General features: G+C 38.3%; 1 protein-coding gene across 1 annotated transcript in view; it reads right to left on the bottom strand.

Annotated features, from left to right (window-relative positions):
- Positions 1 to 220: 220 nt before the first annotated feature.
- The window catches only part of WWC3 (WWC family member 3), a gene marked incomplete at both ends in the record, with an annotated part of 95848 nt that continues 75020 nt past the window's right edge, over positions 221 to 21048 (bottom strand). Inside the window, 12 exons of the mRNA XM_079549365.1 lie at positions 221 to 287; positions 1925 to 2052; positions 2748 to 2975; positions 4737 to 4829; positions 6192 to 6356; positions 7519 to 7678; positions 8415 to 8566; positions 9270 to 9437; positions 13636 to 13828; positions 16272 to 16358; positions 17254 to 17328; positions 18034 to 18154. Of these exons, the coding sequence (XP_079405491.1) occupies positions 221 to 287; positions 1925 to 2052; positions 2748 to 2975; positions 4737 to 4829; positions 6192 to 6356; positions 7519 to 7678; positions 8415 to 8566; positions 9270 to 9437; positions 13636 to 13828; positions 16272 to 16358; positions 17254 to 17328; positions 18034 to 18154 (1637 nt within the window). The remainder of the gene's footprint in view (positions 288 to 1924; positions 2053 to 2747; positions 2976 to 4736; positions 4830 to 6191; positions 6357 to 7518; positions 7679 to 8414; positions 8567 to 9269; positions 9438 to 13635; positions 13829 to 16271; positions 16359 to 17253; positions 17329 to 18033; positions 18155 to 21048) is intronic.

Genomic DNA, 21048 nt, shown 5'->3' with positions numbered 1-21048 from the left:
TATATATATGTATATATATTTATATATATGTTTTTGTTTACTTTTACTTTTTTTCCTTTTTTTATTTTTTACAAAACGTGTATATTAGCTTTTGCACTTTTCTTTCTTTGTTTGCTTTTTTTTTTTTTTTTTTTTTTTTTTTTTTTAAAAGAAACTTGGCTAATCTAATAACTTCATTAAAATAAAAGCGATAAATACTTCATGTTTACAATGCAACATGTCATACATCATCAGCCGGCAGAGGAGGTATGTTAATCCTTGGTCTTGTAAAAAACGCTATCTTCTCTCTGTGATCAAAAAAGATGAAAAGAAGTCAGACGTACGTCATAGAATCACAGAATCATAGAGCGGCCTGGGCTGAAAAGGATCATCTAGTTTCATCAGAGATCATCTAGTTTCAACCCTCCTGCTATGTGCAGGGTTGCTAACAGAGTCACACAGAATCTCAGAATGGCCAGGTTGGAAGGGACCACAAGGGTCATGAATCTCCACCCCCTGCCACATGCAGGGCTGCCAACCTCCACATTTAATACCAGACCAGGCTGCCCAGGACCCCATCCAACCTGGCCTTGAACACCTCCAGGGACAGGGCATGCACAACCTCTCTGGGCAGCCTGTTCCAGCACCTCACTCTTGCTGTAAAGCACTTCCCCCTGATATTCAACCTAAATCTTCCCTCCCTGCCCTGCTTTTCCCAACCCCTTGCAATAACCATTTCTTTACTCATTATTTCTTACTACTTATACACTGACCTCAGGGCTTACTTGAGTACAAGTAACTTACACAAAACCCTCACCGTTTACTTTTGGAAGCATTCCCCTAAACACAATTAGTAGCTTTGAAAATTTAGGTGCAAACTTTATAGAACTGGACATCAACTACAGTTCACTCTAAAAAGGTTCCATAGGATATAAGTCCTCCGTGCAATGCAAAGTTCACCTCTGACATTTTGCAATGATGCCTACAATAACTACAATGAAGACAACATTAAGATTAACCTTGCTTCTCTATTAGGCAAACAGTATATGCTATAAAATAACTGTCATAAGAAATGGATGTGTGCACATAAGGTGCAAGAATGTATACAATCAAATTGTCCTTCACTTCATTTACCTCATTTTTATCAATTTCCCGTATCATTTTATAAGCACAAAAATTCAGTCATTACCAGAAACAAATGACGTAAAAACAACCTTAAAATCCCCATTCTTCTTAATTCCTCTCCACATCTGTGAGGAAGGCTTTTCCCTTTCCAATATTACAGAATGGACAAGTTTTCTGCTTAAGTGTCTCTCATAAACAAATTCTAAAAAATCTGAACATTGTGTAAAACAGTATCATGTAAAACTGTTGCTGATCTTCCTCCCATGCCTACACCCACCCTAAAAATATTTTTAACAATTAATGCTAAATTCTTCCTGTGAAGTGCACACTGTTTATACGCAAACTAAATCTAGGAGGACACACACTACATGAAAATAGATGAACAGGAACCAAAGCCCAAAGAAAAGGCTTAAGAGAAAGCTGGAAGATTATTGAGCAATTTTCAGAGAAACAGTGTCTCTAGTAATATGCATGCATGACACTAAACAAACTGTTCAGGCCTACAGGACAGCACTGAAGAGCTGAGAAATCGTTTCAACTTAACAATAGCCAAGCTAAATTGAAAGAATCACCCCAGGTACGCTGTATGCACTTGAAGACTTCTTTCCTCACACGTTTTAGAGCTGTAAGACTGTAATTTTACCTTAATTTTGCTTTTTCACCACTGCAAGTAATTCATAGGAAACTTCATGAGCTCCAATCAGTACGTGATTAGAAATTACTGGCTATATTCAAGATACACAGAATTTGAGCTATCTGCTTTAGAGAGCTTTAACTTCTGTAATGAACTGTTGTTATATCAGTGCACATTATCACTCACCTAAAAGTCTGCACCTGAATAGGCTCCTTCTGGTTTTTCCCACGCAACTGGTATATTTCTTTTGATGCTTTCTTTAGCATCTTTTCAGCTGCTTGCTCCTGGTGATGTTCAAATTTGGTCTGCCGTGTCTGAAAACGAGACAAAGAATAGAATGCTAATAATTATAATGTGAATAAACATAACAGAAAAATACTTAGGTTTCCGTGATGGATTGTTTCTAATCACCAGAGTAAAACCACACCACTATATTATCTGAAATAGCTGAACATTTAAGATCTATAAATGCAAGAGACTAACAGTACTATTTAATTTGATAGTGTTCTTCACAAAGATATGCATTAAATTAAAAAAAATCTACTGCACATTGCTCTCTCAAGTAAGACCTCAAAATGAAGCTAGGCTTACCCTGCTTCTGATAACCAATGGCTGTTTGATTTGTTGTAATGCTTCCTGCACTTACTTTCTTTCCCCAAGAAGAGCAAAAATACTTAAGGAATATTTCAAATACTTCTAAAAAGTGAAATATCAAATTAGCACAGTTTCTTTCAGTAATGAAACTGCTAAAGTTCCAGCCATAAAATATCTAAAAGAAAGTGACATTCTCCAGTAATTGTTTTCAAACACACAGTTGGGTAACAATCAATGCAATCATTTTCATTGTGGTAACTTCAAGAACATAGAGGCAACATGAATTATTTGGATTTCAGTAAGAAGTGAATAAATAAATAAACAAGTTCTTTGCAGAAGTTCTTACAATCAAGAAATTTTGAAATGAAATGTTTCTAAACAAGTTGAGTGCATGAGTAACTTCATGTTAGCTTACCTGCCTCTCTGCTTCCTTCAACAAATTTCGGAATCGCTCATCCCGAAGGACCCAATGGGGCAGATCTGTCTGCCCCCTGAGCTGGGCATCTTCCAGACGCTGTCTCAGCTCCCTTAAGACACATATCTCCTCATTCAGCTGTCTCTGTCTAGTTCTGGATGCCTGGAGATCCAGCTCCAGGTCTAATGATGTCCTTGCCATAAGCTCAGCCAAAGATGATCTGCAGGACTGCTGAGTTATTAGGATTCAAATACAATTCACAGGACATTATTCTCAACATGGCGCACTGGTATATTTTTAGGTACATAATGCATACATTTTATTTATGTACTTTACACAAAGCTTTTCTTGATGCAAAGATTTGGAGAGATTATTTATACCCCACAGTGAAATGCTAACTAGCCATAATGTGTTTTTTTCTGTACAATATACAACTTTTTTCAATTAATGCTCTTTACTACATTCCTTTACAGTCTACCTTCAGCTTATAAATATTTAACTAATTTAAGTTTATAAACTAAACTCTTATATAACGAAAATGAGCAAAGGCATACAATATGAAATATCCATAACTGAATAACGATGCTAGAAAACAACACACTGAGCAACAGATTCACTTCAAAGGAATTTACTCGATATTAGTTTTAAAATACATTCTGAATCAAAATAGAAGGCACAGTCATCTACCTACATATACCAGCAAGAAATCAGTATCTGCTTACCAGGCTAAACTGTAAGCCAGTTATCAACATCGTATTAACTTCCTACATGCCCTTCTATCCCACTTGCTCTGCATGGTGGGTGGAGAAAGAACTTAAGCTATTAGAATCATAGAATGGCTTGGGTTGGAAGGGACCTTGAAATCTACCCAGCCCCAACTCCTGCCATAGGCAGAGCTGTCCCCCACTAGATCAGGTTGCCCAGGGTCCCATCCAAACTGGCTTTGAGTGCCTCCAGGGACTGAGCATCCACAATCTCACTCCAAAACACACACACACACACACACACACACAAAAAAAAACCAACCCACAAACATTTTTCTTGTTTATAAGCTCCCTTAAAGTATAGGAAGGCCACAATGAAGTCTCACTGGAGCCTTCTCAAGGCTGAACAAGTCTAGCTCCATCAGCCTTTCTTTATAGATGAGGAGGTCCAGCCTTTTGAGCATCCCTGTGGCTCTTCCCTGGACTTGCTCCAACAGCTCCTCATTCTTCCTATACTAGGGCCCTCAGGTCTGGATGCAGTACTTAAGATGGGGCCTTATGAGGACAGAGTGGAACAGGACATTCAGCTCTGATCCCTGTTGACGATTCCTCCTTTGATGCAGCCCAGGATACAATTGGCTTTTCAGGCTGCAAATGCACACTGTTGGCTCACATCAAGCTTTTCACCCAACAGAACTCCCAAGTCCTTCTCTGCAGTGCTGCTCTCAAGAAACCCTTTTGCCAGTCTGAACACAGTTTTGCCCCAACCCAAATGCAATACCTTGCACTTGGCCTTGTTAGAATTCACTGAATTCTCATGGGCCCACCTTTCAAGCCTGTCCAGATCCCCTTAGTTCCTGCAATTTCACACACTACTGTTGGGCCCCAAACACCACTGTTTGCTAGGCTGCACAGCAAGGGAGCAGGATGTTTTCCCATCATTCATACAGACTTCTGTGGGTCTGCATTCTGTATCATAAACTAGATTTTAGAAATTTAATGAAGTTTATATGTAAATCAATACAAATCTAGTGCCAGTTAAGCAAGGTTTTGTCTTTACCTTGTCTCTTCCTCAATAATCATTCACAATAATGTCTTACTTTCCTATGTCTACTTTTCAGATTAAAACAAAACAAACAACCAAAACAAAAAGAAAGCAACCTTGAGCTACTGACTGCATTACAGAAGTCTTGCATGTTTCCTAAAAAGATCAGAACAAATATGCTTATGTGTAGAAGTACCACTGTTACATCAGCTTCAGTGAAAACCTATTTCCCAGCCATACCTGCTTATACCGAAGAGTGCGCCTCTCCAATGTATTCCGGACAAACGGTGATTTCCTTGGCAGAGTCGAGCTGTCACTGTCACTGCGATACAGCTGAGTAGAAAAGATATTGAATATAAAGCTTGCTAACATATGCATTCAGAAATCAGGATTCTTTTTTTCTTTTGAGTTTTATTACAAAACAAAAACACTGAAATTGTGTAGTTTTAAGCAAATTTTTTTTTTCCACTTCAATCACATGTTTGCCTTTAGTTATTTAGTAAAAAGAAATATATATAATAGAGCTCATATTGAAAATGTATAGTCCACAAACGCACTGTATGCAATATAAATTACAGGGCTAAACCAAAAGATTCATAGAATCATAGAACGGCCTGGGTTGAAAAGCATTACAGTGATCACCTAGTTTCAACCCCCCTGCTTCGTTCAGGGTCGCCAACCACCAGACCAGGCTGCCCAGAGCCACATCCAGCCTGGCCTTGAATGCCTCCAGGGATGGGGCATCCACAACCTCCTTGGGCAACCTGTTCCAGTGTGTCACCACCCTCTGTGTGAAAAACTTCCTCCTAATATCTAACCTAAACCTCCCCTGCCTCAGTATAAAACAATTTCTCTTCGTCCTGTCACGATCCAACCTTGCAAATAGCCATTCCCCCTCCTGTTTATATGCTCCCTTCAAATACTGGAAGGCCATTATGAGGTCTCCCAGGAGCCTTCTCTTTTCCAAGCTAAACAAGCCCAGTTCCCTCAACCTTTCCTCATAGGAGAGGTGCTCCAGCCCTCTGATTATATTAGTGTCCTCCTCTGAACCTGCTCTAAGAGCTCCACATCCTTCCTGTGCTGGGGGCCCCAGGCCTGGACGCAGTACTCCAGATGGTGCCTCATAAGAGCTGAATAGAGGGGGACAATCACCTCCCTCTCTCTGCTGGTCATCACTTTACAATGCAGCCCAGACCACAGTTGGCCTTCCGGGCTGCAAGCGCACACTGCCAGTTCACGTCCAGCTTCTCAATTCTTGGCTTAAAAATTACAATGGCATTTTCAAACTCAAGCTCTCAGGAAAGCTACTTAGGAAAGACTGCAAATAAAGTCACGTGCATTCCACCAATATAGCAAAATCAATACTGATATAGCAATCTGCAATACTGAGAAACAACTCTGTAAAATGAACCACTAGCTCAGCATCACAGGTTGCCAGGTAAAGGAGCTTACGATTTAAGTTACAGTGGGTTCTTTAATTTTAGCAGAAATAAATTCACGTTTAAATTCTTACAATGATCAGGAACCAAGGACCTTTCCCCCCCCACCTCAATGTTTATAATCAATGAAACATCCATTAGCATCAAAAAATAGTATAAGTTTCTTGTAATTCAAGCTTTAAGAAGAAATTATCACAACCACACAAATACTCATGTGAAGGCGTCTCTTCCTGTCTTCTTTTTAAGCTTTACTCACTCTGCAAACATATTGACTTCGTGCTCCAGGTGAGAAGGTCTGGGAACGAACAATTGTGCTGCTGCGAACAAAAGCAGAACCCCGTGGCCTGCGGCTAGTTCTCTCTTTTGGAAGGATAGCAACTTCTTCAGGAAACAGATCCTCAGTATTAGTTTCTTTATCCACCTAAAATTACAATGAAAGAATTTTTAATTTGTTTTCTATTTCTTTTTCCCCTCTCCCTTTATTTCAACAACATCAAAATTTGCCTTGTTAGCTAGGATAAAGTTTTAATGTGCCCTGAAAACAGAGAACGAAGCACCTTATTGTCAGCAGTCTTAAAATTAGGTCATTCAAAATTGTAAGATTATTTTTCAGAAGCCTTACCTGGAACAGTAAAAATTATAATAAAAATTATAAGATGCAGTTATAATGCGAATCATAGTTGTGGAAGACAAAAACTGCATTCACTGTTAACAACTGGGCATTAACTGAGCTACCACCTGATCTCCCAGCCTTGACAGAAAGAGAACACTAAGCCACATTTCAAAAAGCAAGGTGACTCTGAAGCAAGTATCAACCTAAAAACTTCAGGAATTCAAACCAAGAAAAAAAAAACAAAACAAAAAAACAACCTCAATAAAAGGGAACTAAAAGACTGTTGAAACAATGATACAAGAACACTAAGATATTTGAAAATACAGGAAAGTTTTAAAATTTTAAGCATCTTCCTTCCTTTTAAGAACTGTAAGTTCTCAGAGCACTGGAATTTAATCATCATCTTTTATGTTACAATTTCAAGACAATAAATCATAGAATCCTACAATCGCAAGGTTGGAAAGGACCTACAAGATCATCTAGTCCAACCTTCCTCTCATTACCACTGCTACCATAAGCTACTAAACCGTATCTTGTCGCTCCTCATCCAGACATCTCTTGAACACTGCCAGGGACAGCAACTCCACCACCTCCCCTGGGCAGGCCATTCCAGGGCCCGACCACCACTCTCTGAGAGAAGTTTTTCTTTATATCTAATCTAAATCTCCCCTGGTGCAACACACTGATGCAAGTGCATATTTAAAACTAGATAGAGGTAGCATTAAAAATACTCCTGCCTTTTAACGTAAAAGCTGTTCTACTCAGAAGTAACTAGCAAGAAAACAGAACAAAAACAAACAAAAAACCCACAAGTCCTGAAGAGGACACTTTAAGAACTCCAAAGGCACACCATTGTCATCAAGGCAGTGCTCATGCAGGACTGCTAGTATCATTTCCTTTCTCTCCAGATCAATTTGGACTTAACAAGCAGCAGCGTGCAGTTCCCCTACTCAGTGCCTTCTCTCGTTACCTTTACTGGTGGAGGCTGGAGTTTTCCAGAACTGTACTGGCCAGCTTGAGTTGCAAACATGTGTCCAGCTAATGAATCCCCGCAAAATGGCTCCGGATAAGGAGGGCTAGTCTGGGTGCAATTACTGCATCCACTGTCAACAGATTCTGCTTGCCAACTCCTGAAGTCAGAACACGACAAGGATTTTGTAGGCATTAAAAAACAAAACAACAACAACAACAAAGAACCAACCCACCCATCAAGGTATGGATAATAGTTGCACATTTCATTATCCTGCTCAGTTTATCAATTAAGAATATTTCTGCAGTAGAAATGCAGAATTTAACACTTGTATTTCTGTAGATGCACAGGTAAACAAATAAATTCCATGACAAAAAAAATCAGCTTCCATAGTTTTTTCCAAGTTTACATTCCAGTCTTTGTAACAGTCAAAGAAAACAGTAACAAAAAGAAAAGCACAGCTCAAAAAAGGAGTAATATCACTGATGAATTAGAGCAGTGTGGCATATCTGCTCTGCAAGCATTGCAATGCTTTTTTTTTTTTTTTTTTTCATTTTCCCATGTCACTACACATATCTATATATATCTTTTTTAAAAAGTACAGTGCCATTGCCAAGTCATTGCAGTTGCCTCCCTAACAATGTTTCTGCTTGATTCAAAAGAAGTGTTTTCCCTCTCCCCAAATTCCAAGTCCTATAAACACAGCTAACTATTCAAATGACACTTTTTTCCTGCTTGTGCATCATCACACGATAGAAGAATTGTACACCCCTAGTCCTAACAGGGAGCAGATCTCAGAACAAGGATCTGCTGCTTCTCCTGCTGTATTTCAGATCATCCTTGTAGTGCAAATATTATTCAGCTGTTAGATTAGGTATTTTAACTACTATTTGTACCTTTCAGATATGGCTTCTGCCTGGTCTTCCTTTCTCTCCATCTCCAGGATTTCCTCTTCAGTGTACTCCAGTTTCACTCTCTCTTCTGCCAGCTCTCTCTCAACTGCTTCCAGTTGGGCAGTCGTCCTAGCTAACAGGGCTGTCACTGCATCCTGGAAGGTAAACTAGACTTCAGACAAACCTGTTTGTACAAGCTCCTGTACTTAATGCATATTATCCAGAGAAAACAATAAAAAAAACACAATCATTGTGTATTCCTACTAAAAAAAAAAAAAAAAAAAAAAAAGCTGAAAATGATCAAGAATTAAAGCAATTTCTCATGCAAACTGGGCCAAAAGTAAACACTTTATCGTTGCAGTGAGCAGTAGGTCACAAGCTAAAAAGTTGAGTTAAAGCCATTTGTAGACTGGGAGACTTTATCTCACTATGAAGCACCACCCAGTGAGTTAGATCCAAGTCTATCTCTGGAGGTCACCTAATCTGACACCCTGCTCAAAGGAAGAAGAGCTTTAGAGTCACACCAGGTTGCTCAGTGCCAAAATGCTGAGAAATCTCCATGGATGGAAACTGCACGACCTTTCTTGGCAGCCTCTTCCAGGGCAGTGGCAGATTTTTTTAATGAGTTTTAGTGAGTTGAACTGGAGGTATGCATACAAAAACATGGTATATTTCAAGATCATGTTCAGACATGACCCAGCTTTTAATTATTCTTTTAAAATGCAGGTCTCGCCACAAGAACTAATTAACGTATCCGTTTCTCTGCACCTTGCAAACAAACTGCATTAGAGATATGATCACAAGCAACCACTCATCAGGTCAAATGAAGTTAAACAAATAATTTTTTCAGAGCCATACTGTTTTAACTGTGGTTACATTTCCAGAAGACCGGGGAATACTTTCTTCACACTGGTGTTTGTTCTTTGGTCTCTGGGGATCCGAGCCAGTGAAGATTTGAACAGAATACCAGTGAAGCTGCATCTCATTGGAGCTCTCCAAATCACTCAGGTTTATCTGAGCAATGCCCTGTAAGCAATAAAAAGCATTCATCACAATAAGATAAACGTACACAGCAGGATAGATGCCTTCTCATTTCACGAGTGCTCCATTTATGATGGTAAAAAAAAAAAAAAGCTTTATCAATGATAAGAGTCTTTTAATAAGAGACAGTTTTGTTCTGTTTTATTATGATGTCTAAGATGCTGAATTTCTTGCCTCCTCTTACTATCAAGAAAGGTTCAGAGTGGATATTTTTTAAAATTGAAAAATAAAATTACAACAGTTGATGTAGCTAGGACTGTAACAGTCTTTAACACTTTGAAAGCTCAGCTTTGCACATCTGATTTCTGTAGTTGCTTTAATCAGCATTAATAAAACGGCGTTACTTTAAGTTGATCCATTTCGTTTCAACAGAATTATATTCTGAGAGAACTTTCTAGTCATCAAAAGCATCCTCTGAAAGAGAAAAAGCTGTCATGTAAAAAATCTTTTTTTCCTGACTGTTTATACCACAAGTTAGTCAGGTGGACCATAATCTTGTTTTTCCACTTTCAAAGTCATCCTCTTTCAAAGTATCTTTCAAAGTATCTCCCAAATTCAGATGAAAGAAGGTTTAATGAAAGCTTTCCACTAAAAGACTTCCCAACTTCAAAGTAAGCCTACTTAATCAAGTAGTGTTCACATAAGAAATTTCTGAGCCATGTTGACCTTCTGCTCTGTTTGAGCAAGTGTAGAAAGGACAACAGAAAAATGGAGTCTGTGAGATTAACAAAAAAATGGCATATTGGGACACAGTTTATTATTAAGAATGTAGTTTTACGTCATTTGTTACTGGGTGCTACAAACAGAAATACCATTTCCTTACTATATAAAACAGAGATCTCCTCTAAATAGCTAGCTGCTCTGACAGTGTGAAAGAAACATCTACCACATACTCACACTTTGACACCAAAGTTAGAGAATGTTTAAGAGATGCTAGGTTTGTTTTGGGAAGTAGAAGGGAAAGCTGTTTTCCTCTGTCATAAATGTTGGAAAAGACGTACTTGGACTTTTAATGTGACTGACGCTGCCCTACATGCTATATTTATTCATCAGCTAAAAAGGCACGCCAAAGAAGCATTTAATTTAATATGGTGTTGAAAAATAGGACAGATATTAAAAAAAAAAAAAAAAGAGAGAGAGAAAATGTGAACGATAAATCACAGTCACAAAGAATTCAAATAAATTAAGACAGAGAATAACTGGTTGGTGAGGCCCATAGAAAATCAGAAACAGTAAAGTTAGGGTTGCAAAAAAGGCAATCGCATTTCTTTGAAGTTTTAGCACGAGCAATATATGCTAATCATGGAAAATAACAACTCCCTTATCTCGACACTGATGAGGACACCAGGGGAGCAGCAAGCCAATTCAAGGAATCGGTCTTATAAGGCTACAGAAAACCAGGTGTGGAAAGCTGTAGAATCTTCCATCAAGACAGAGCATAAGGGAAATGAAGGAACTGGATGACACGGAAATTCAGTAGATTTACTTCTCTAAGTGAAGTTCAGAACTATTTGCCAGAACATTTCTTGAATTTTTTTCTTCCCTGTTACATACAAATATTTGTTTGACTCATGAAAAACTCCTGTCTGGGACAGACAACCCTGGATATGAATGTACAGACTAGGGAACAAGAGGTTGGAGAGCAGCCCCACAGAAAGGGATCTGGCAGTTCCAGTTGACAGTAAGTTGAATGTGAGCCAGCAGTGTCCCCTGCAGCCCAAAGGGCCAACCATACCCTGGGGTGCACCAGGCCCAGCACTGCTGGGTGAGGGCAAGGATGGCCCCACTCCATTCTGCGCTGTGCAACCTCACCTAAAAAAAATTGGCATCTCAGGTGAAAGAGATTTTGAAAGACAGTTGTAGAGGTCATCACTGCAGTTTCAAAGTGATGATTTCTCAAGCATATAGTTGTTTTTCAACTTGAAAGCAAGAAGGGGAACACTCAGACTACAAACGCAGCTATCCAAAGAAATCATGACACTGCTTCTCCCTTTCTGAGTTGTTTTGTTAGCTTATCCTAAAATATGTTACCAGACAAAGATGTTTCTGACAAAACTACACTGACACTATGAAAGAAAGAAACAAATCCTATTAGAATAATTTTTGGCTAGTTCAGTAACAGCAGTTGGAATGAAAGCATCTTAAATTTACATGCTCTTGTGTCAGTATAAAATTGCTTTGCTCTGAAATGGCTACTTAGCTTAGAGGAACGCTGCACAACAGTATAAAGCATTTCCTATCAATATATCCAGCCCATTCTTGACATGCTTTCTCTTTAATTAGGTTGCAGTAGTAACAACAACAAAACATCCCGCTGTGGACAAGACCTTGGATCTTGTCAACATTGTCAACATGAAGACCAGTGTTTATCTAAGACTCCTCTAGATCAGGCATGTCCAACACACAGCCTGTGGGCCGCATGCCACCCACTACAAATGGCTGTGGCTCTTCACCACGAATTGGCCCAATGTGGGCATGCACACACTGCTCAGCAGCAACCAAACCATCACTGCCTTATTAACACTGTGTCAACTGAGACCAGGGCACTGGGAGGGCAGTGCTCAAACGATGGCAAGTAATTTTATGCATTTTGATACAGAGGCTAAACACAGATGTTGGTGGTCCGGCAGCAGAGGCTGAACCTTCCCACCAATATCCCACTACATGTTGTTGCCGTGTGACAGATGGGAGCAGAGGGGCAGACTGACAAAATGGTATTTGATGTGGAAGTGCAGATGAAGCAAAGGTGTGTCACTGAATTCCTCCATGAGGAAGAGATGGCACCTCCTGACATTCATCAACACTTGCTGAGGGGTGGGTGGTGCGTTTCAGCAGCGGGTCACCTCTGCTAGTGCTTATTTTTATAAGCACAGCATGGAAGCTCATATTCACTGCTGCTGAAAATGCATAGTTCACGATGATGACTGTGTTAAAAACAGTATTTTGTAGCTGAGAATTAGTTGTATCAAATAGTGCGATCATGCTATTTGTATCTGTTGTAGTTTACATGGAAATAAATAAGAGGCACTACTTTTGAAGCAAGTTATGTATATGCAGCCCAAGACATCACTCAGCTAGGCTCAGGCAAGCCAGAGGGCAGGACACCCATGATCTAGGTTTTCAAGGTAGTCTAACACACATTCTTGACCATATGTGCTCAAATAATCATCTCTTTTCCACTGTTTAACCAGACACTGTGCTACTTGTATCTCTTAACTCTGTCCAGAGGCTTAAAAAAAAATTGATACATTCAAATCCCTCAGTGAAATTACAGACCACTAACTTCAAAACATTCAATGAAGATTCACTTGAGTGTATTTACACCTGAAAATAATTAAATTAACTTTTAACATATCTAATGTTAACACAGCTAACAGATGTAAGCTATTTAAACAATGTTATACTTCTTTGAATTCACCTACATTAGATGCCTCCATCAGTTTAATGCTAAGTAAAACAAACCAGTTTGCCTGGATCACTGTTACCCTGCAGCAAAGATTGATGTAATGCCTATTACACAGTGACAATTGGTTTGTATTTGTTATATTTTTATTAGGAAGCTGCTTTACACATACTGATTAATTGTGCATGCATTACAGTGCCATGCAGAAAGATAAGTCTTCAGCACAGTATAGTTTGAAAGCATTCAGGTAATGTCTCTGGGAAAAAAAGTTTACAGCATGTTCTTCTTGCACCCATATTTAGCAACTGCAGATTTCTCAGCTTTCCCCAAAGCACACATTTATAGGAGATGTATTAAATTAAAAAATGAAATAAGACCAACACCTCCTAATCTACTAAATCCCATAGCAATTAATATAGGTAATATATCAATTTTAAGTATGATTCTGCAATGTAACAGATATATTAATAATTTTATTAATAAACAGTACTTCCAACACTGCTTAAAATACTCCAATTCTAAGCCACAAGTACTGCTAGTGCTAATTACTAAGTACTGCTAATTACTTCCAAATCTTTATGTAGTATAGCAGGTACATTCTTTGAGAGGTTGTCTTGTATTTTTTTTTATAACACTACCATAACTATGCATATGAACAAAGAGCCACAATAACTCCCAACCTAAAACTTCACACATTACTACAAAATATAAAGTCTTCACACTTTGACTGTAGCTTTAGTTTCCCATATCACAAGACTTTTAAGAAAATAGACCACTTACCAATAATTCTTCTTGTTGCTGGTGGTCAACTGAGCAAATGTACAGCTGAAGTGATTTCAGTTTCAAAACACTTGAATGCACAGGGATGCGGAAAACTTCATTAAATATTAGCGGAGTTTGGAATTCCAAGGCTCTGGAGCAGTAAGTGGTTGGTGTGCCTGACTCGAGTGGTGGCAAATAAACTCTCACATGACTAGGAAGAGCAAAATAGACAAATCACACAATTCAGATAAAGAAAGCTGTTTTCAGCTGTTTTGCGTTTCTGAAAATCAAGCTACGCAAAAACACCTGTGTAACTTCTATATTAAGAACCTGCTTTGGGATCTCTGTTACAGGGATTTATTTTGCATTCTTAGCAGAAAAAGAGCAAAGCTCATTTGGAAAATGTATCTTTCTCTAAAACCAACTTAATTCTAACTTGGTGATTAAGCACAGTCACCAAGTACCACTTGAGATGTCCTGAGATGTCTAAGGCATCTACATGGGGCTAGCAAATATGACATAGAATGTATGGGAGAGCTACAGCTTTCCTGACAAGCAGCAGCTGGAGGCCAGATGCTAAGCCAGGAGGTTTCAAGCGGAAACATGTATCTATGTTTAAGCTACTGAATTGCTGCTTTATTTCTTGTCTCCATCCACTACACATACCTCTCCTCCTTCCTCACCCAAGAAATTCAGCACAAAACAGCAGCACAGAAAACCTACGTTACCATTTGCAACCTTGCTTGTAAAAAGCAAGTTTACATATTTGATACCATCTCATTTTAGGCTCCATACCAAAATCAAGGTCTGCAACCATTTCAATCTGACAGAAGGCAACACACTACTTAACTGCTTGTGTTCTCCTCGTTCTGACCACCTGTCAAGCCCTTGCAATACCACATTTCATGGCATACCTTCTCTTGTGCCAGTAAAAAGGTTCATGCAACTACACTGTGAACCAGATTAGAAACCTCACCTGGGTTTACAAACTAACCCAGACAGAAAAAAAGGCTTGCAGATTAGAAAGAAAATCCAGCTCAGAGGTTCGCTCCAATTGACTACATCACTGCATGAACTCTTATGTCAAAAGCAGAGGGGGTGACAATGGCAGACACACAAATGTTAGAGGACAATTGATAGAACTCACTGTGGTGGAACCGCACAGCTGGAGAGTGGGGCACCAGTTAAGATAAACTGGCTCATGTCACAAAAAGGAAGTGATCCAATTCCTCTGCTCACCACTGGCAGCCGGTAACCTCCCACGTCTGCCCTCAAGCAATCCAATTTCAGTGAATATGAAGATGCATGGAGGAGCTCATTCGAGTGACTAAGAAGTTCCTGGTCTTGCCAAGATCAACTTTTCTTTCTTTCTTTTTTTTTTTCATTAGTCAAATCAATAGATTTCTCCTGCAGACATGCAGTTTCTCAATTCTAGCCCAACTGGGTAACTGACAAGGCTGGGGAACAGAGCTCTATTTTTAGTGCCACTTAAACGCCTGACTGCCTTGATTTTGACAATGTCCAACAAACCCCCTGGAATCATTCATTTCCTTGGTGACTATATTTGATTTTCTTCAGATGACATTCATTTCTTTTTCTAATCATGAGGCAACGTGGTTGAGTACTACTCAATATTCACACTTCTCCCCTTCAGCATGCCCTAGTGAAAACAAACAACTGCCACTAATGCACTGACCTAAGTGAAAAATTTCCACTAGAAGCCTGCAGCATTTGCAAAGTCAAGCTTTCTGAACAAAAATCAACTCAGTGAGACAGATGTCCATGACAGTACTCCCAATTAATGACCTATTTTACAATAGAAAAATATCATCACAACTCCACTTTCCACAGTTTTAAAGCAACTTCACCCAGAAATAAAGACCAACAATTTTCATATTTCTTTAAAAATCTATTAAGACACATCACTAGATAGGTCTGTGTTTTATGGCAACATTCTTGCTATTTTAAAAATGCTTATTAAAATAAACTAACTAATGTTCTTTGTGGTACGGAATTTGAAGCAGTAATACATGCAGCCAGAAGTTAAAAAAAAAATTGTTTGTACTGATTCTCAGCTGACATTTGTGTTAAAATTATTTTCAGAAGATGTTTCACAGATATTCCAGGAATATTGTCATGGCTACAAAAACCTGTAGAAGTCTTATATTTTATATTTACTTAATTATTTATCTACTATTTTTTTTCCAGATAAAAAGCAAGATCTCTCTATTACTAATTATTATAGATGTTACCTTAGGAATTTAAGAAAATTACATTAAGCTTATCCTGAGATATACCACAAATAGACTGTAGATAAGTTCTATAGGAAATAATATTTCTAGAATACTACAAATATAATAGATTTTTTTTTTGTACAGAAGTCATAAGGCAATAGAATGACTTGTGTTCTGAACTATCTTCTTTGTACATAATAAATACATTAAAGCATATGTCATTGGAAACTCTATTTGCTACCTCACCATTAAGGCAAAGGTTCCATAAAAAGGATGCTTTGTGTCCATCAAATTATCCCTTTCCCCATGTAAACTAAGATATGCCGTAACGGCTTAATTTTGCATGAAAGCAAACAAATTGTAGCACTCAAGATTATAGCACAAAAGAAGCAATGGTCTTTTGGTAAAATGTAAGCTTACATTTTGCAGTTTTCCTTAACAACTAGACTAGTAAAATTCTTCAGCTGTAGTACATGGACTAAGAGACATTCGCTTCCACTGTCATGCCTGGAAAATAAATTTCCTATGTTAGTCATCATCAATATGTTCCTTAAGAAATATAGATGAAAAAGACTAAGAGGACTTTAAGAACACAAAAATACTTTTCGCAGTTAAATGAATCACTTAGAAAATCAGCATGAATCCAAAGCATTTAAGGATATGACATTCAGAACCATAAAAGCACTAACTACATTAACAAACTTATCAGAACAAAGGGAATTTAACATTATTCAGGTGAACAAGAACACTACCTAGAGTGAGTCTTGACAGTGAACAGATTTTATAAAATGTTCCTTGTATTAAATGTTTCCACCACAATCACGTGTGTGAGTGATGTAATATTTATGTTAGACAACTCGCTCTGCATTATTTTCATGGATTAACAAAAGTGCAAAAAAAAAAATTCTTATCTTCTGCAACAGCATGAGTTTTGAGACAGAACTATCACAGCTGCTTGAAATCTGAAAATTCCAGGCCCTGGGAACTGAGGGGTAGAGAGAATTCTGGAAGGCATCCCATCTTGCACTGCTGTAATCTGCCCTCCCCCACATTACTTGCACAATTAACAATAGCTTGACCTATGTACAGTTCTTCAGAGGTGCATGGAGGAGCCTTATTTGTATTTGTCTCTTCAGATGTGATTTTCCTAAGGTAATCATCTTTTATTTCACACAAAAAAATCAGATCTTACACAGTGAGACATATCCCTACATCAACGCTCACACTACTAGCCCGGACAGTGAAAATATTAATTACTGAAAGAAGTAACTAAAGCCCCTTCATTAGTCAGCACTGAAAGGACACCAAATGGACAGTGGCTGCCCCAGCAGAAAGTGGCATGTTGACTATTGCATCCAACTACCTTGGCTTTCAGCTCAAAAACAGTATTAACACTACTTACAGAAATCCAACATGTATTTGTGGTTCTTCATTACTGGCAATATCACCATAAACAGGCTCTTCCATATCTTCATTCCTGCACAAGCAGAAAGTACTGTAAACTACATACTGATCTACGATGTTAAAGCACAATGAAATGAACATTTATTTCATGATTTGAGGATAAATGCAACTGTTCAGTAATATGGGGAGAGACTGAGATATATTTAAGAGAAACAAAAGCAGTAATTCATATTTTAAAAAGTTTTTAGAATAATTCTTAAGGCTAGTTTTGTATTTGTTCTGTTTTCTATTACTCTTCAGAATCATCAAAACCTTATCTTCTTCCACTAACTGTTTACTGTGTTACAACAATTGTATAAAATGTGTTTACCCTCGTCCAGTCACTTGATCAATCTGCACATTTAGCCTTGCAGCAATTCATACACTTTTTTTCCCTTTATCACAGGCAGATGTACACTTTTAATTATGTCTCAGAACTTGAAGTACTAACCCATATTATTTTATTTTGTTACAGGTGGTTAAAATAAAATCACAACTTTAAAACTAACATATTTTAGGTCAGAAGTATTGAATGTTAAAATGTTAGAGACGATCAAGTGAAAGGGACTTAGCAACCATGAAGATGACAGTAGAACCATACGTAAAAACCTTCATCGACCTAACAGATGCAACTTAATCACCAATTTTGAAAGCATGTTCAGAAATTTACTATAAATTCTTTCAGACGGTGTGGCAGAACAGGAATATTTCCAGCTTACTACACATTTTTACACCTGACCTTTTGCTTAAAGCTTCAAACACGCCACTGTCACTAGCCAGTGAATGATCTGAGAGACATGCTGAAACTCGCCTGGCTCTCCTCTCCGATCTTCGACTGCTGTCTCCTCGCAGAGTTACAGCTATCATGGAGAAAAAAGAGGAGACAACATCAGCTCAAGGCAATCTCTTTAAAGATTAAGCTAGAAGCAGTATATGAGTGGCAAACAGTACAACTAGCAGCAAAACGCTTGGTACAAATGCAGCTCATTGTTTTGTCTTCTATCTTTAAAAACCTACAGTACAATGGACCAGATTTTCTGTGAAAGAATTAAGGCTGATTTCTCTGTGTCATGACTAAATATAAGCCAATCTCATTTTATTACAGTATTTTTCCAGAGGAAAAATCACTCCTAAAGGTTTACGTTAATTCAGTACACACACATGATATCCTAAACTTCTAAGATTTACCTACTGATTATTCAGCAGTTTGAAAATAAACAGAGACTAATTCTTTTAAGAAGTTATCAGACAACACACAGTGAGGTTTTGTTCTCACGTGTTTCCATGTATAAATTTTCAAAGCACGTTGCTTGTATCGTCTCATATCAGCAACTTTTATTTACAGTCTGAGAGGTGTTATCCAAAAGAAAAAACAGCACTTTCCATCTCACTGACACCAGTTCTTTTTCAAATTCTTGGTGAATTAATTTGAAAACTGACAGAGGGAACAAAAAGTCAACCCTCCCTTCCACTCTAAATCACCAGCACCATCACAAATAGCAATTCAATCACTTTCATGAGCTAAGCTTATCAACAAAAATGGCATTACACACCACATTTTGCAAATACAAGTAGAAATAGAATGTAAAAATCCTTTAAGGTATGTGCACAAGTGATAATGCTCAAGAATTATATAGATAAGGTTTCAAGACTTGAAAGGCAACTTAAGCTTTTCTTCTTTCACATCCTAGAGAGAATCATTACATGGACTTATGGAACTGCAGTATCTTTTACCAACTTCTTCCCACTTCTGCTTAGGATCAATGCTTGCTCTCAAAGCAGAAAAGCAATGGCAAAGAGATGCCACTTTAGGAAAGGGGAAAGTATCATACTCCTACCCGGGCTCATGAAATTAAATGTCTTGGAAGTACTTTAGGTTTCAGCAGACGTTATTGGAGTGATAGTAGCACAGCACACATCACAGGGAGGCAAGCAGCAGCTGTTTGTTTCCAGCTTACTACCACTAAGGCTGAAACATGTCTTATTCAAACAATTTAATTACCTCTGTTAAGATATTATCTTTAGACATCACCAATAAAACACAGCCTCCTGAACAGCAAGTTCCCTTCAGCACAGCATCAGCAAGTAACTAGAGCTTCACTTGCAAAGCCCCGCTGAAGGGTGGAATGGACATCAAGCCCCTGCTCTGAGTGAGCAAGCTTTTGCATCCTGTGCCAGACCCATGCAGAAGACACCAGACAGGCCTTGAAGCTTGACAAAAAGCCCCTCACATCAACACCCGTGCTGCTGCTGTCAACAGAAATGTCTGGCTTTGTCCCACTGCAGGACTGGCAGACAAGATGCACTGAGTACTGCCATCCTGCACCAACTTGAGATGTCATCTTTTTGTCAGATAACCAACAGCACAAAACCAGAAGAGATGTTCATAAATATCACAGGCTTCTGTTTGAAGCTAGGATTCTTATATGTCTGCAGAATCAGTTATCTGTGCTTTTGGATCAGGGGCCCTATGGACCTCCCCTCCAAATTCAGTGAACAACTTAGCCATCTTCAGTTATGCAGGACATCTATTTGCTGGCAAGAACATTCCATTCTGCATTTGTTTCTGTACCTGGAGAAAGAACTACCCTTTTTCTTCCTAATTACAGCATCCCATCTTATTGTCCAGCACATGTCATTTTGCCATACAGCTCATTTAATCCTCACTGCAAATGAGAGCCAACCTCTACCTGACTCGAAAAAAAAAAAAAAAGAAAAAAAAAGCCAGAAAACTGTGTTTGAACTACACTCTCCTCCTACCACTTGTACAAAGTGGAGGATTTCATTTCAATTTGTTTTTTATTTTACTTTTTTCAATCTTTTCATTTGGTGAGACAACTTCTGTAACTGTTGTCACTGATAAACAAAAGGAAAACTAGAACTTTGTAAGGGGATTTATGAACACAGAAGAGTTTCTCAACACTTTTGTATCACTGGAAAATGACTGACCTTCAGAAAAAAAAGTGCAATTTTATACCAATGCTCATCTACACATTGTGTATTAATTTCAAAAAATTACACAATGTGTACTACGTTTTCATAAGAAAGTATCTGTCTCACCCTGTTATGTGAACACTGTATAGATGTAGGAGATGAAAGAGGAGGTTGGACCTCACGAGCTCTCTACCTTGGAGGTTTCATGTTCCTAATCTGTCTGAAGGAAAAACTGTTGTCAAGCACCGACACACTGTCATGAAAAACTGATGTGTTGCAACACTTGTAACTTAACAATGATTGCCCACCGCCTTGCAGGCCAAGGAAGCATTTGATCATATCTGGACAATCCCACAAATTTGGTTGAGATGCAAATGTCAGAACGCACACTCGACTAGAAAAATGAATCAGTAAGAAAAACTCATCAAGAAAGAAACATCAGATTTTGACTTAAACAGAACCAGGTGTACCTGGTTTCAATCCAGGAAGCTAAAGAACTGTTTAAAAATAAAGTTTCTAAAATACATAATTGCCTTTACTGTCCTATGTCAAGAAAATCAGTGAGCAAAATAGATATGAATTGTAATTTCCTAGCAGGCGCCAAAGCTTGTCAAAGACTGGCCTGATTAAAAGAATATTCTCAGCTGCCACAAGCTTAAAACATGAACTTGAAAGAAAATTTTGGTGTTGAATATATGTTAGTGTTTAGTAGTTCATTAGCAAAAACCATACATTTAAAGCATATTTCACAGGCACACAAAACTACATGTACTGCATGTCAGCTCAAAACGCGCTCATAACAGAATCAAACACTGTCATA

This window comes from Tetrao urogallus, assembly GCF_951394365.1.
Source record: "Tetrao urogallus genome assembly, chromosome: 1".
Taxonomy (NCBI): domain Eukaryota; kingdom Metazoa; phylum Chordata; class Aves; order Galliformes; family Phasianidae; genus Tetrao; species Tetrao urogallus.
The sequence above is the reverse complement of the archived record's forward strand: the minus strand, read 5'-3'. Positions and strand labels throughout refer to the sequence as shown.